The sequence below is a fragment of the Poecilia reticulata genome, chromosome 2 (genome assembly GCF_904066995.2).
Source record: "Poecilia reticulata chromosome 2, P_reticulata-male-v2, whole genome shotgun sequence".
NCBI lineage: Eukaryota > Metazoa > Chordata > Actinopteri > Cyprinodontiformes > Poeciliidae > Poecilia > Poecilia reticulata.
This window is the reverse complement of record NC_088831.1, coordinates 14,767,503-14,782,847: the sequence shown is the minus strand read 5'-3', so window position 1 is coordinate 14,782,847 and position 15,345 is coordinate 14,767,503. Positions and strand designations below refer to the sequence as shown.

Sequence of the window (15,345 nt, the reverse complement as noted above, 5' to 3'; positions counted from 1 at the left end):
AAAGACATTACAAACCAAAACTTCAGATGACAAACTAAAACCTGAGATCACAAACTAAAACCTGACATCACAAACTCAAACATGACATCACAAACTCAAACATGACATCACAACTAAAACATGACATCACAAACAAAACTTCAGATCACAACTAAAACCTGAGATCACAAACTAAAACCTGACATCACAAACTAAAACTTCAGATCACAAACCAAAACTTCAGATCACAAACTAAAACCTGACATCACAAACTAAAACCTGAGATCAAAAACTAAAACCAGAGATCACAAACTAAAACCTGAGATCACAAACCAAAACCTGAGATCACAAACCAAAACCTGAGATCACAAACTAAAACCTGAGATCACAAACCAAAACCGCAGATCATTCCGTTTGGTTTTAGCGCCTTTGGAAGCCTGGGATTAGGTAGTGGCAGCATGGTGGCCGGTCAGGTGAAGGTCTGAGCAGCTGGGGTACTGGGTCCAGTGTGAAGGTGGACTGATTTGTTTACATCAGTGATTTTAATGATTTATTGAGTGAATAATGTTATTAGTTGTTTGTTTGTTTTTTTTTTTTTACATGTTTTTACATTTGTCCATGTTTTACTGGAGACGCTGCTGCTGTCTGGTTGACTTTAACCCTCCTGATTCCAGTCCTGTCCTCGTCATACGGACAGGAAGTCTCAGGTCCGGTTTTGAGGCGTTGCATAGCAACCAGACGTGGTGTTTGGGTTTGGCTTTGAGGTGTTGTAGAGTCCAGATGAAATCCTCTAACTGAGCCAAACCTCTGGCTCGGTGCTGACCGTTCAGGACTGCAGAAGGAAATGAAGACGTCTGCTGGAGCAGCAGAGTGTTTGTCGCTCCAAGGCGCCGCTCGGTGTGTAAACATGCAGTCAGTGAGGAGTTTCTGTGTGTTTCCAGTCTGTTTGGATAGAGCAGCAGAAGAAAGCTTTTCCCAGAGCTGTCAGGGCCGGTTTGGGTCTGGCTTCACACGCTCCATCATCCTGTCTAGTTCAAAGCTCTGCTAGCTGCAGGTCTTTGTCAAAAGCCTGGTTGGAGATCTTTTATGTCCAAGATGTAGGATTTCTTAGCACGACTTTGATTATTTATTTATCCCACTTCTCTTGTGTGATAGTGCCAATATTTTACACGAAAGTGCTCAGCTTGCTCTGAAATTCATGTTGCTTTATTGTAGGCCTTTTGCTTTGAAATTTCTTGTTTCAAGTCTCTCAGTTCTCGGCTCTGCTTCTCTGTTTGTCCCTGCAGCGCCGCAGCACCTCTTCCCCACCTTCCACACGCCGATCCCCATCGACATCCGCCACCATGAGGGCCGGTACCACTACGAGCCACACGCGCTGCACGCCATGCACAGGTAAACTGCCTCTCTTCTGCTCTGCTCTCTGCAGCACCAGGCTTGTTTTTGCTCTCTCAACTCCGGACACTGATTGGAGCTGAGCGTTTGCCAACTCCACTATCAAACGCCGACGACACACGCTGACTTCCAAAGTGAATAAGAAATGCCGGTTCTGGATTCCTCTGGTTTGTGATACCAGAGCCGTTCAGACGCCGCGGCGCTTTGAGGAGTTTAGCTGCAGGGATCCGAATCTGACACACAGTTTAAGAAATCGCTTCTGGTTTGGTGATCGAGGAGCCGGAGGAAGTTTTCCAGACAACAAACGAGTTGCTGCTCCTCTTCTGAACGGATGCCTGGAAAAGTATTTACACCCAAACAGATTTATTCTGTTCCTGATTGATTTAAATCAGTTAAAAGATACTTTAGTAAACAACACTGCAAAAAAACACAAATGGACCAAAGATTTTTGCTCAAGTAGAACAAATATAACACACTTAAAAAAGACAAAACTAATTTATCAACAACTTTTTAGTGAGAAATAGCAGCTTATTTAGACTCAATAATTCATTATTATTGATGATAAATTAGTAGATCCACTGCAGATTATTTCACTAATAAGATATTTAGTAATAATCTGCCAATACTTCTAGTAATTTATCACCAATATTAAGGAATTATTGGCTCTAAACGAGCTGCTGTATTGTTGAAAAGTTCCCTATAAGTTAGTTTGTTAGGATGTTGTGTTTCTGCAGTGCAGCTGGTTCAGAGGTCAGAGGTCAGAGCCGTGAACTAAGCTCTCATACCTGCTGCGATGGACAGACTCAACGCGCTGCCGCCTCTTTATGTTCATTAATCGCTCGTTTGGAGCTAATCTGCGCGGCGCAGGCCCAGGCAGCCGCAGGCTAACGCCATAATTAAACTCCCAGAGGTCAGAGGTCACGGCTCAGGCTGCATGTTGCAGGCAACACATCCAGTGCTTCTCTCAGCAGCTTCCCTCGGCTCTGGTTTTACGAGCTAACGTTAGCGGCACACTTTCAGCTCTTACTTTATCACAGCAGAAAAACTGGCGCCAAGACAAAAAAGTCAATAGACGGCAGCGAGTGGAGCTCTTACATTTAAATTCACAGATTTGATGGTGATGCATACTTCGCGCCTGGCGGCAGCAGGGCTATTCATCACGCCGGCTGAGGAAGAGGAGGGCGGGGGGGCTGTCTGCGGACTTGGCCACCTTGATTAATGTGATTTGATCTTGACAGTGGACCCCTAATTCATCAAGACCTTGATCTGGCTGTCGCTCCCCCTGCCGCTGCCAAATTCACCTAATTACAGCAACATTGCGCAGCAAATTAAGTGCGGTGTCATTTGTCGCCGGGCGCGGCGCTTTATTATGGGCTGGCGGCGGCGTGTCAGAGGTCCGCTCCCTGATTGTCTAACATGACACCCCGGCGCCGTCCGCTTTGTCACTGTTTGCATATACTGTAATGAGAGGCTGCTGCTTTAGTCAGGCCTGTCATAACGCGCAGCCAGGGGGCGCCGCTCTGTTTCTGTGACAGGAAGCAGAGAAACCTGGAGGGAGCCGGCCTGATCAATCAATCAATCAATCAATCAATACCCGTATCCAGATAGACTCCTCAGTATTAATAGATAATACAGCTGATAGTGCAGAGTTCTCATGTGACGTCACTAACTGGCAGCCGTCTTGGTAGGCAGTTGCTATGACACCAATAAACAAGCCACAAGCTTAGAGCTAGCGCTAACCTCGTTCCTGTAAGAACATTACAACTATTAATCAATTTCAGTTCTCACCTCTGTCTAATACCAAGATAAGTATCAGTAGTATTTACTGCCGAACTAGCAAAGTTAGCTTAGCTAATGTAGCTTTTCTCCACTAGCTAACACAGTAGCCATTTTGTACATGCATCTGTCTCTCACACATTTGTCCAGAGTGTCCACATATTTTGTTTCTGTTACTCTGGAGGTCAGGGTTCATCTATGCTTCGTGCTGCGGTTGCCTACCAAGATGGAGCCGATCATTTCTGTTTCAGACTTCAGGTAACTTTCTATAGTTTCACTGAACTCTGATCCAGAACTGCATAGCATTCTGGGGGATGTAGGCTGAGAAAAAGCTTTAGCCACTAAGCTAGGTTGGTGGGATCAACTAACTTGCTCACTCTCTGGTTGCCTAGCAACAACCTGCAGGGTAACAAGCAGCAGAGGTTTCATGTTTCACCTCATAAATGCTTAAAAATTAAAAAAACAACATAGTTAAGTGAAAACTGGACAAACATGACTCCAGTTTGGCATCGAACATTCAGCAGCAGGTACATGAAGTTGACTGACAGCACTAAGCCCCTCCTCCTGTCTCTGATTGGTTGTTTTTGATTTAGTAAAAACAGTTAGTCACACACTGCAGCTTTAAGGTTTTAATCCTGAAAGGATGAACCTATGTTCTGGTTTATTGAATCAGGATGAAAGTGGGAAGCAACCTGAGCGTTGTGTTTGTTTGTATCTGGGTCATTTCTCTGCAGTCTGCAGTCACAGATCTGCTTCAGACCTGGAAACCTGCGCTGGGAGTTCATTCAGCTGCATCCTGGACGCGTGATTTATCTAAATCAGAGCTCTGCCCGACCGGCACCAGAGACGGGACGAGACGGGAGTCACTGTCGCCCCGCAATTCATCTCCGGTGTCAACAAACACAGAAATACTCAGAGTGAGGCGGGCTGCTCCTACAGCCAGGGAAGGTTTTATTTAAGATGTAAAGTGGAGTACAGAACCAGCTACAGAACCAGCCTCTCCAGTCTCTGCTGAAGGAAATCCAAACTCCTCGTTAGCGGCTGCTGTCGGGTCGTTTGGACCCGGTGGGACCCGGCAGCGCCGCGCCTCATTTACCTCAGTTAAACCTCAATCATGAGGAGGAAAATGTGTTTTACAAACTACAGTCGGCATCACGTCAACCGTTGATTCACACAAAACAATCTGGGTTTCTGCAGGTTCACAGAAACCAAATTAAAGACTTAATTTCCACAGAAATATACAAGCTTCGTCCAGACAACTGAAGATAAATTTTCACTGACACATAATAGATGAAAAAAGCTCATTAACTAGCTAATAGCATAGTAGCAATGAGTTAGCAGTAGCCTCAACCGTTCAGTCACATGTTATGTATTAAAACTGTAATGTAGATGAACTGTGTTGGACCCTAACTGTTGTTTTCACTAAGAAGACATGAAAATCCAGAAAAAGCTAAAAAAAAATAAATCTATGCAGTGGTTGGCTGTTTTTTTTGTTTTAAATCAACAAAGAACTCAGGACGCAATAGGTGGAAAAATTCCTGAAGATTTTTTCACCTTTTGACTCAAAACGTTCCAGATTAATGTTTGTCGTTCATCTTCTTACACTCAGACAGACGAACCATCAGTTTGAGATTTTTATTGAATCCCATCATGGAGTAAACATGACGAACTGCAGCCAAACGAAGCTGGTAGACCGGATTCAGAGGCTGCAGGCCGTCACACGGCGAGCGTATCAGTGATTCCCGCCTGCAGACGGAGGCGGTGGTTTCGGATGGTTTGTGGACCTCTACCTGCTGGGTGGAGGAAATGTTGCCTCATCCGCCAGGCGGCCGTTCTGCATGATTCAGGACGTTCATTTTTAATCTGCTGCTGATGAAAGACAGCAGACATTTGTTCTAGTCAAAGACGGTTTGTTCATGAAATCGGGCCGGTGGGTCTGGATCGGCCGACAAAAATATTTACCACTTTTTCTAATTATAATCACAAAAACTGTTTTATATTTCAATGAAAAGAGCAGAGCAGTCAGAGCTCTGCAGTTCTGTGTAGAGATGAACTGATCAGATATTAATATCTGTATTGGTGCTGATATTCAAACTATTGAACCATTTGAAGGTTTATTTTTCTCAGTTTTTTATTTATTTTATCCTACCTGCCCGGCGCTGCAGTCTGGAGTTAGCCTGACTTTCTGTTTCCAGCCCTGCAGGTCTGACCGGCAGCCCCGTCATCTCTGACATCTCCCTGATCCGCCTGTCGCCCGGCGCCATGGCGACCGGCGAGTCGCCGTTCAGCCCGCCTCACCCATACGTCTCGCCCCACATGGAGCACTACCTGCGCCAGGTGCACGGCAGCCCCACCCTGTCCATGATCTCAGCCGCCAGAGGCCTCAGCCCAGCAGACTGTGAGTCAGACCAGTACCAGCTCACGCAGGTTTACCAGTTCAGCTTATTGGTGATGATCAGTCAGAAAGTGAACGAGTTGGAGCGCCCCTTGTTTTCCTGGGAGCTGATTGGCTAAGGACTGTTAGCTTCTGTGCTAGCATTGAGATGCTAACAGGTTGGTTAAGGTCTGTTAGCTTCTGTGCTAGCGCTAAGATGCTAATGTGGCAACCTGGGGGGTGGATTTCCTTTATTTTTAATTATGAACCCAAGATATAAACTCTTACAGGTTATAATGACCAACAACGCACCTGGAATAATTCCAGGAAATGTAATGAAAGGACGCAAGTACGTTCTGCTGGAAATGAGACAAGATTCAGGAAGTTCTACAAAGTTTATTCGTCTTTATAATCTCTTTTTAAAATAATGATCTGAAATTGAATGGTTAAAACAGTGAATGCAGTTAACAATATTTATCATAAAACGTCTAAATTGCAAGGAAACTGAGGCTTACCAGTGGGGAAGTAGTGAGGGAAAGGGGCAACATCCAGTGCAGAAAAGGGAATCACCTAGACACTACAAAAACACGGCAAAGAAAGAAAAGGTGCTCCAACAAAACACGCAAGACGAGACACCGCCACCAGGGGTCACCACCGCCACCACCGAAGCCTCAGTCCTTAAAAGAAAGACAAAAAAATGAAACAATACAAGTAAAACAGTGGTACAATGGCGCTACAATGTTGCAGTTCATTCCTTCGATAGCGCCATCACTGCTCCAGAAGCAGGGCAAGTTCAAGTTGGTCTTTTTAAAACAATTTGGAGTTAGGCAAAACAATTTGGAGTTAGGCAAAACAGCAGCGAGCATCAATCCAGGTGCAATGCCGAAGAGTCATCAGGTGGCTAAAAAAATATAGCAAATTAATTCAACTGCTACAACAAAATTTATAACTTGCAGCAGCCGTTTACCTGTGACCTGATAAATGCCCAATAATCAGATCCTCAGTACCACCTAGATGCAGTGCAACTGTAATAAAAAACAGTATGTGAAGGTTTTGTTTACATGAAACAGGTGTTACTTAGCCACGCTAAGCTCTTACCTTCCTATCAGCAGAAATGAATGGACAGATCGACCCCGATATTAAAGGTGCAGCGAAGGAGGCTAAGCAGACAAACCAGTTGACATTAATAGCCATTCCTAAAGCTGACAAATGATAAAACACCCACGCTTACCCAGAACGGCGCAAACAAAGGGAGCAACTTCAATTTGACGTCACGACGCAAGCAACCTCATGTCAGGTGAACGCTTGCTTATATGCAGCAGCTGAAATTACTCTTAAAGTGGCAGCGTACCATTTATGCTGCTACAGTCTACCCCCCCAACTTGCGTCGACGCCCCGACGACGACCTCTAAAAGTACTAGCACCAAGGTCTAAATACTACAGAAACAGCATTGCAATGAGAATCAGGAGAGTTTGCAGCCCCATGCGCTAATGCCATTGGTCTTGGGAGATGGTGGAGATTGGAATGTTGACCTGCTGTTGAGCGTGTAGTTCTCCTCGCCACCGTCGGAAGGCCCTGATCGTTACTTGAGCTGGCAACACTAGGAGTTTGAGATGCAGATGTTGAGGGAGCTTCATGATGGGATACCCCGGAGGACAGAGGAACAGTGTCATTTCTGACCATTTGTGGGTCGGTGGGCAAAGAAAGTGATGGCTGGTGGACATTTACCTCCAAAAACAAATCAGGATCAGTTTCATCCTCAGAGGATGAATCAGTCATTAGTGGCTCCCCATGAGGTGATGCTGGGACGTCACTGCAAACCACTGGTTTCAGTAGAGACCGATGGACCCTTTTAATTTTGTTCAATTCATCTTTAGGAGCAACAGTGTAAACTGCTCCAGTGTCACCCAACACTTTCAGGACCTTGTACACTTTGGAACGCCACAGATCCTGAATTTTGTGTCTTCCCTGGTGACTGGTGTTTCGAAGTAGAACAAGTTGGCCTTCATGCAGAGGTGAGTCTTGAACATGCTGGTCATTATTTCTCTTTCTCCTATCCGCAGCAGTCTTCAGCTTCTCCCTGGCTTCCTCAAAAGCCAGTTTCAGGCGCGTCTGATGCTCTGCAACCCACTTTTCAACACTGCCAGCACTTGGTTCTGATACATGGCCGAGCAGAAAATCTAAAGGAAGCCTAGGTTGTTGGCCAAACATCAGAAAGAAGGGACTTTCTCCAGTGCTCTGATGTGGTGTGGTGTTATAACAAAAGACAACTTGTGGCAAATAAGCAGTCCATGCCCTTTTGCTGGTGGTAGGAAGGGTACGCAACAGGTTATGAAGCGTACGATTAAACCTTTCACATTGTCCATTTCCAGCAGGGTGGTACGGTGTGGTCCTGGACTTCTTGATGCCATAACATTGACAGAGCTGCTGGATGAGGGAACTTTCAAAATTACGCCCCTGATCCGAATGAACACGGGCTGGCACACCAAATTTTGAAAACCACTCCGTCACCAGGACATGGGCCACGGTAGAGGCACGTTGGTCTCTGGTTGGTATGGCTAGGGTGTACTTGCTAAAAACATCAGTTAAGATGAGCACATTCTCTCGGCCATCTTGAGAAGGCTCTAGGACTGTGAAATCCATGGCAAGGATCTCATTGGGCCGTGATGCTAGCAAATGGCTCATATATGTCCGTGCAGTAGGCAGGGTATCTTTTGCCACTTGGCACCGCTCGCATGACCTGCACCAATCAACAACATCAGAGGACATTTTTGGCCAGTAACATCTTGTCCTCAGAAGTGAGAGAGTCCTGTCCACACCTTGATGTCCATGATCTTGGTGCGCCCGAGTCAGGACCTCCTCCTTCAAGGCCGTGGGCAGCAACAACTGTAGCATCTCCTCAGCACCATCAGGGCGAAAGGTCTTGCGGTGGAGGACACCATCCTTCTCCACCAAACGATCCCACTGCCTCAGGAATGCCAACAGAGGCAACGGCAAGTCCCTTCGCTCTGTGCGGTCAGGTTGTTTCTCGCGAGCCCAGAAGCTCCAAAGTTCCTGCAAGACTGGGTCAGCATGTTGTAATACTTGCATATCCTTTGTGGTGCGTTCAGGAAGGACGGTGATGGCAGCTTGAGTAGCATCCTGTCTCTCCATCATCAGTTGCAGAGATTCAGGCAAACTGCTCCCTGGAGCGAGAGCACCAACCTGTTCTCCAGTAGATGGATGTTTTCTGGAAAGGGCATCTGCATTCCTGTTCGCACGCCCGGACCGGTACTGGATCTTAAAGTCAAAGGAGGCAAGTTGTGCAGCCCATCTGTGCTCACTGGCACCCAGCTTGGCAGTACTGAGATAACTGAGGGGATTGTTGTCAGTGAATACAAGGCATTTATGGCCCAACAAGTATTCTCTGAATTTCTCAGTCATTGCCCATTTAAGGGCTAGAAATTCAAGTTTCATGGAGCTGTAGTTATCCATATTGCGTTCAGTCGGCCTTAATCCTCGGCTGGCATAGGCGATAGGACGCACCCCCCCATCCTGTTGTTGGGAGAGGACAGCCCCCAGACCACCATGGCTCGCATCCACTTCTAGAATAAAAGGCAGAGAAAAGTCAGCGTAGGCCAACACAGGTGAGGTAGTCAGCCTTCTCTTCAGTTCCTCAAAGCTCTGTTGGTGTTCTGCAGTCCAGCCCTCAGTGATGTCCTGTCTTGGCCGCTTCTTTGCTCTTGGACCGCTTAGCTGTCCCACTAGTTGGTGAAGGGGCGCAGCCAACTTAGCAAAGCCTGCAACGAACCGTCGATAGTAACTGGCGAACCCAAGGAAGGACCTTAGCTCGGTGGATGTGGTGGGGCGCTGCCAGTTAACCACTGCCTCAATTTTAGATGGATCAGTTGCAACGCCTTTATTAGAAATGACATGGCCCAGGTATTTAACTTCTGGCTGAAGAAAGGAGCACTTTGTCAGCTTTGCCTTGAGACCCTCTTTCTTCAGGCGTCCAAGCACCATCCCCAAACGCTCCAAATGCTGTTCCACAGTAGAAGAAAACACAACTATGTCATCAAGATACAGAAGTAATGACTGATTCTGTTTGTCAGAGAAAATGCGCTGCATAAGTCTCTGAAACGTACTGGGCGCATTACAAAGGCCAAAGGGCATTCTATTCCACTCAAATAGACCAAATGGCGTGCAGAATGCCGTTTTATGACGATCGGCCTCTGTAACAGGTACCTGGTTGTAACCACTTGCCAGGTCCAATGTAGAGAACCAGCGAGCGCCGGTAAGTGCATCTAAAGACTCCTCGATGCGTGGTAATGGAAAGGCGTCTTTACGGGTTTTACTGTTAAGCTGCCGATAGTCCACACACATTCTCAGGCTCCCATCCTTCTTTTTGACCAACACAATGGGTGATGCATATGGGCTGCAGCTCTCTCTGATCACATTAGCACTAAGCAGCTGATTGATGTGATTTTTACCGCTTCATAGTCTGATGGTGGTATACGCCTGTAACGCTGCTTTACGGGAGTCTCATCAATAAGGGGTATGTCATGACTAATTATATTTGTACACCCCAAGTCACCATCATTTTCTGCAAAGACAGATGAATAATCCCTAAGAAGGGTCCTCACCTGACCCTGATGTGTACTGGGCAGTTGGGAAAGGTCAATGGCCTCAATTTGGTCCTGCACAGAGACTACAACCTGAGAGGACACCTTAGCTGTATATGAGGGCTCTTCTGTAACACCAGCAGGCAGACTGATAACGTTAACATGCTGCAGAGTACCAATTACAGTACGTGGGTAAAGCACTATGTCTGTAGAGCCCACATTAACAACCGGTATGTAGGCTGTGCCTCGCCCCACACGGACAAGAGCAGGAGAGGCAAGCAAACCCCCAGGCAAACCTGACTCAGGAGGCTCAAATAGTGCAGCCTGTGACAGCTGATCAGTGCATGTAGCAGCCACTAGCTTCATAACCCCACCTGGAACTCTACATACTGCACGACCCCGCACTTTTACCTTCCCCACACAGTCTGATGAGTCCTGCAAACTTGCCTGATGGCACTTTTGCAATGCAGGCCAGATTTCATGTGGGGCTTGTGGGACGTTGTCCCGAGTGAACAACCCTGCACCGTGCTGCACAAAAGCTCATGATAGCATTTTTGGATTACATTCATGCCCAAAACACCTGGTGTAGGAGGTACTTTGCCAGGGGGATCTTTTACAATTAAAACACCGCAGTTTGGGATATCTTTGCCGCAAAGTTCAACACTAAGCTCTATGTAGCCAAGGTAGGGGATATTTAGCCCATTTGCTGCCTTAAGCTGCAACCAGTGACAAGGGCGTAAACCATCAGGGCCCCCAGACTTAAAATGATCCTTAAAGAAACTTTCTGTAAGGGTTGACACCATGGAACCAGTGTCAATTAGACAGGGCACCCTAACACCTCCCAAACACACATCTAAATGAGGACACGATGCAACAAGCTCTGGTGTTTCCCTACCCTTACATGGTGCTGTGACTGAGCCAATAGTGACCCCACCCGAACTGCGGCTCAACAATTCAGTGGGAACTAGTTTTCCGAGACCGCAGAGCCATGAGGCAAGGAACTAGAGGGCTGTCGAGAGCCATGAGAGTGAAAACGTGAAGGGACACGTACACCGTCACATTCCCTGGCATAATGACCTGGCTGTTGGCACCGTCTACAGACTATAGGGGCATTACGAGGGGGACGACTTTGTTGGTGGGTTTGACCAAGAGAGGCAACGCTCTGAGTAAGTTTATTTAATTGCTCTTGTTGTCGTGCCAACATATCATGCAGTGCCCTCAATTCTGACCCCTGATCCCTTGGACTAATCTGAGCAGTGCTCTGGACAGCATACTGAAATCCAAGTGATGGGACTGAAAGACTCCGGGCCCTACTACCGCCAGATGAGCCCTCCCGTTCCCACCTAATAGCTTCAGCCCTGACATCAAGCAGAGTAGCTGCAGGCTTCTCCCGTACAAACTGTTTCAATGCACGCCGCAGTGGACCATCTAGAACATGCTCCACAAACTGATCCCTCAACAATACATCAGCATTAACCATGTTAGTGGGTGCGGAGGCGTTAACCTTCTCCATTAATCCCATTAGTGCAAGTGAAAATTCTTGAAGAGTTTCATCTTCCTGCTGCTTTCTAGAAAAGAAAGCCTCTTGCAACGAGACATAGGAATCAGTACAACCATATACCTCTTTTAACACTCTAATAATGCAAGCTGGATCAGTCCGTTCAGCACTAGAGCGGTATCTGAGCTCCTCTCGCGCCTCACCCTCCAAGTGATCATACAAATAAAAGCCTGATCAACTGGTGATAAGTGACGTGCCCTCATACAGACCTCAGCCTCCTCCAACCATTCATTTAACCCTATACCGGATCTTCCCCTGAACATCGGACATTTCCTGTCACGAGGCACAAACACCAACCTCTCTGACACAAGGGGACCTGAGGCGGGCAAAGCACTCTGAGATGTGCTTGAAGTAGAAGTGGCAGTAGAAGTACCTGGGGCAGAGAGTGACTGTTCCTGACGCAGTCGTTCGTTGTCTGCTTTCAATCGGACAATCAAGTCCCGCATTTCTTGGATCTCCTCCTCCATAATCTGGATCCTTTACTAGATGGGCTCACTGCTGTTTTGCCTGTACACACAACACAATTCTCCTCCAAAGCAAACAAAACACGAGACCACTACACATACAGAAAAACAAAAAAAACTAAGGAATCAAGTCTCCTTTTACACAGCAATAATCCTGCCAACAACGCCAATTTGTGGCAACCTGGGGGGTGGATTTCCTTTATTTTTAATTATGAACCCAAGATATAAACTCTTACAGGTTATAATGACCAACAACGCCACCTGGAATAATTCCAGGAAAATGTAATGAAAGGACGCAAGTACGTTCTGCTGGAAAATGAGACAAGATTCAGGAAGTTCTACAAAGTTTATTCGTCTTTATAATCTCTTTTTAAAATAATGATCTGAAATTGAATGGTTAAAACAGTGAATGCAGTTAACAAGATTTATCATAAAACGTCTAAATTGCAAAGGAAACTGAGGCTTACCAGTGGGGAAGTAGTGAGGGAAAGGGGCAACATCCAGTGCAGAAAAAGGGAATCACCTAGACACTACAAAAACACAGCAAAGAAAGAAAAGGTGCTCCAACAAAACACGCAAGACGAGACACCGCCACCAGGGGTCACCACCGCCACCACCGAAGCCTCAGTCCTTAAAAGAAAGACAAAAAAATGAAACAATACAAGTAAAACAGTGGTACAATGGCGCTACAATGTTGCAGTTCATTCCTTCGATAGCGCCATCACTGCTCCCAGAAGCAGGGCAAGTTCAAGTTGGTCTTTTTAAAACAATTTGGAGTTAGGCAAAACAATTTGGAGTTAGGCAAAACAGCAGCGAGCATCAATCCAGGTGCAATGCCGAAGAGTCATCAGGTGGCTAAAAAAATATAGCAAATTAATTCAACTGCTACAACAAAATTTATAACTTGCAGCAGCCGTTTACCTGTGACCTGATAAATGCCCAATAATCAGATCCTCAGTACCACCTAGATGCAGTGCAACTGTAATAAAAAACAGTATGTGAAGGTTTTGTTTACATGAAACAGGTGTTACTTAGCCACGCTAAGCTCTTACCTTCCTATCAGCAGAAATGAATGGACAGATCGACCCCGATATTAAAGGTGCAGCGAAGGAGGCTAAGCAGACAGACCAGTTGACATTAATAGCCATTCCTAAAGCTGACAAATGATAAAACACCCACGCTTACCCAGAACGGCGCAAACAAAGGGAGCAACTTCAATTTGACGTCACGACGCAAGCAACCTCATGTCAGGTGAACGCTTGCTTATATGCAGCAGCTGAAATTACTCTTAAAGTGGCAGCGTACCATTTATGCTGCTACACTAACACAGTGGTTCTTAACCTGGGTTCGATCGAACCCCAGGGGTTCGATGAGTCGGTCTCAGGGGTTCGGTGGAGCTTCTGCCGCGGAGGTAGACATTTGTGTAAAGTGATGACGCCCCGCTTTGCCATCACTTGCTGCAGAGGATCACGTTACATTGCTTAACCAATCAGTGCTGCGGAGGAGCCCTGATTGAAGGAGCTCCACTCTCAGCATGGATTTGAACTTGTGTCTTTAATTACTTCAGCAAAGCTCAATTTTTACCAAATTCTATTGTCTAAATTTGCTCCTTAGTCGCATCTTTTCGGGGTTGCTACTGCCTCTAGTGGCGTGGAGGTGGTTACACAGCTAATATAATTACATTACTAAATCAGAATACCGCAAAGTATTTTGTGTGTCGGGGGAGGTGTTGGAATAAGAAGGGTTCGGTGAATGCACATATGCAACTGGGGGGTTCGGTACCTCATAAAATGTTAAGAACCACTGCGCTAACAGGTTGTCCAAGGTCTGTTAGCTTCTGTGCTAGCGCTAAAACGCTGACAGGTTGGCTAAGGACTACTGTGCTAGCGCTAAAATGCCTATTAGTGCTTTTATATCTCCTACATTTTTACAATTTACAAATTAAATACTCTTCTGTTTAAGTTTTCAGTACTTTTTTTTTACTTATGTTCTTTAATATAAAATTAAAATGGATTTTCCAGGCTGCTCCAGGTTACTAAAGACTGTTAAATGTTTTGTCCAGATTGTTAAAAGCTTTTTCTAGGCAGATAAATGTTTTTTCCAGGTGTTTCCAGGCTGTTTTTCCAGGCGTTTCCAGGCTCTCTGCCTCTCTGTGTTGCTCAGTGAACCGTCTGAATGTTTCCCCTCCCCGTCTTGTTTCTCAGTGGCTCATGAACATCTGAAGGAGCGCGGCCTGTTTGGCCTTCCTCCTCCTCCTCCACCTCCTCCTCCCCCGGGGGCCAGCGCGGCGGCGGAGTACTACCACCTGATGGCCAGCCACCGCAGCCCCTACAGCGAGCTGCTGCTGCCGGGGCCCGGGGCCCCGCTGGCCGACTACCTCTCTCCTGTTGACGGTGAGTTGATGGACGCCTCTCTGCGTTTCTCTGTAAACACAACGCGCCGGCGGCGCTGTCGCCTTAAAAGGCCGCAGACGTCAGGCGCTGATGAACTCCAGATCGTTTCCTCTGACACAAAGAGCAGCTTCCAGATGAAACCAGCCAGCCGCACTCTGGAGATCAGACAGCTGCCAAAACAAACCGGAGTGCCGGCGTTCCCAGAGACTCCGACCGGAAGATTATAACAGGTTTACCAGCTTCTGAGATCAGATCTACCACAGCAAACAGGAAATTATCACCAAATAAATCTCAGGAATATTCTAGAAAATAACGAGGTTGAAATGTTACAAATTTATTTTAAAAAATAAAATAAAATCTCAGCAATATTCTAAAAACAATTTAAAATTTTTGAGTTTCAACAGTCAAAAATGTAAAACTTTTTAAAGTTTTTTCTATTTACCCATTAATTTTTATTATGTTATTCATTCTCTTATCTAATTGTTTTTTTTTTTTGTTATTTGTTTTTCCATAATGTTTCTTTTGTATGCAGTAGTTGGTGAATAAATTAAAAATCAAAAAAAGAAAAAATGTCCAAGTTTTTTTTGGAAAATTTACGACTTTTCAAATTAAAAAATGTCCAAGTTTTTAAAATTTTGTTTTTGACCTTTCAAACTTAGAAATGTCCATTTTTTTCTAGAATTTTTTTTAGATCTGCCTGTTTTTATATCTATGGACCAATATGCCGTCATACATCCCAGAGGATCGCAGGTTTCAGCTTGTCATGATGTCTCTAAGGCCAACCTTTGACTAGGCCACTTCCCAATT

The 15,345-nt window shown here is 45.8% G+C and overlaps 1 protein-coding gene and 2 long non-coding RNA genes across 3 annotated transcripts in view; 1 reads left to right on the top strand and 2 right to left on the bottom strand.

Annotated features, from left to right (window-relative positions):
- Positions 1-15,345, top strand: part of LOC103457154 (zinc finger protein GLI2-like) — a 64,140-nt gene that overhangs the window by 32,443 nt on the left and 16,352 nt on the right. The window contains exons 3-5 of the mRNA XM_081598014.1: positions 1,266-1,371; positions 5,343-5,545; positions 14,350-14,538. Coding sequence (XP_081454140.1) covers positions 1,266-1,371; positions 5,343-5,545; positions 14,350-14,538 — 498 coding nt within the window. The remainder of the gene's footprint in view (positions 1-1,265; positions 1,372-5,342; positions 5,546-14,349; positions 14,539-15,345) is intronic.
- LOC145547910 (uncharacterized) lies at positions 6,309-8,664 on the bottom strand. Its single transcript, XR_014084192.1, has 3 exons — positions 6,753-8,664; positions 6,620-6,681; positions 6,309-6,546 (listed from the first exon to the last, which is right to left on the bottom strand). It is a non-coding gene; the product is annotated as an uncharacterized LOC145547910 (long non-coding RNA).
- LOC145547907 (uncharacterized) lies at positions 12,478-13,470 on the bottom strand. Its single transcript, XR_014084185.1, has 4 exons — positions 13,331-13,470; positions 13,198-13,259; positions 13,067-13,124; positions 12,478-13,000 (listed from the first exon to the last, which is right to left on the bottom strand). It is a non-coding gene; the product is annotated as an uncharacterized LOC145547907 (long non-coding RNA).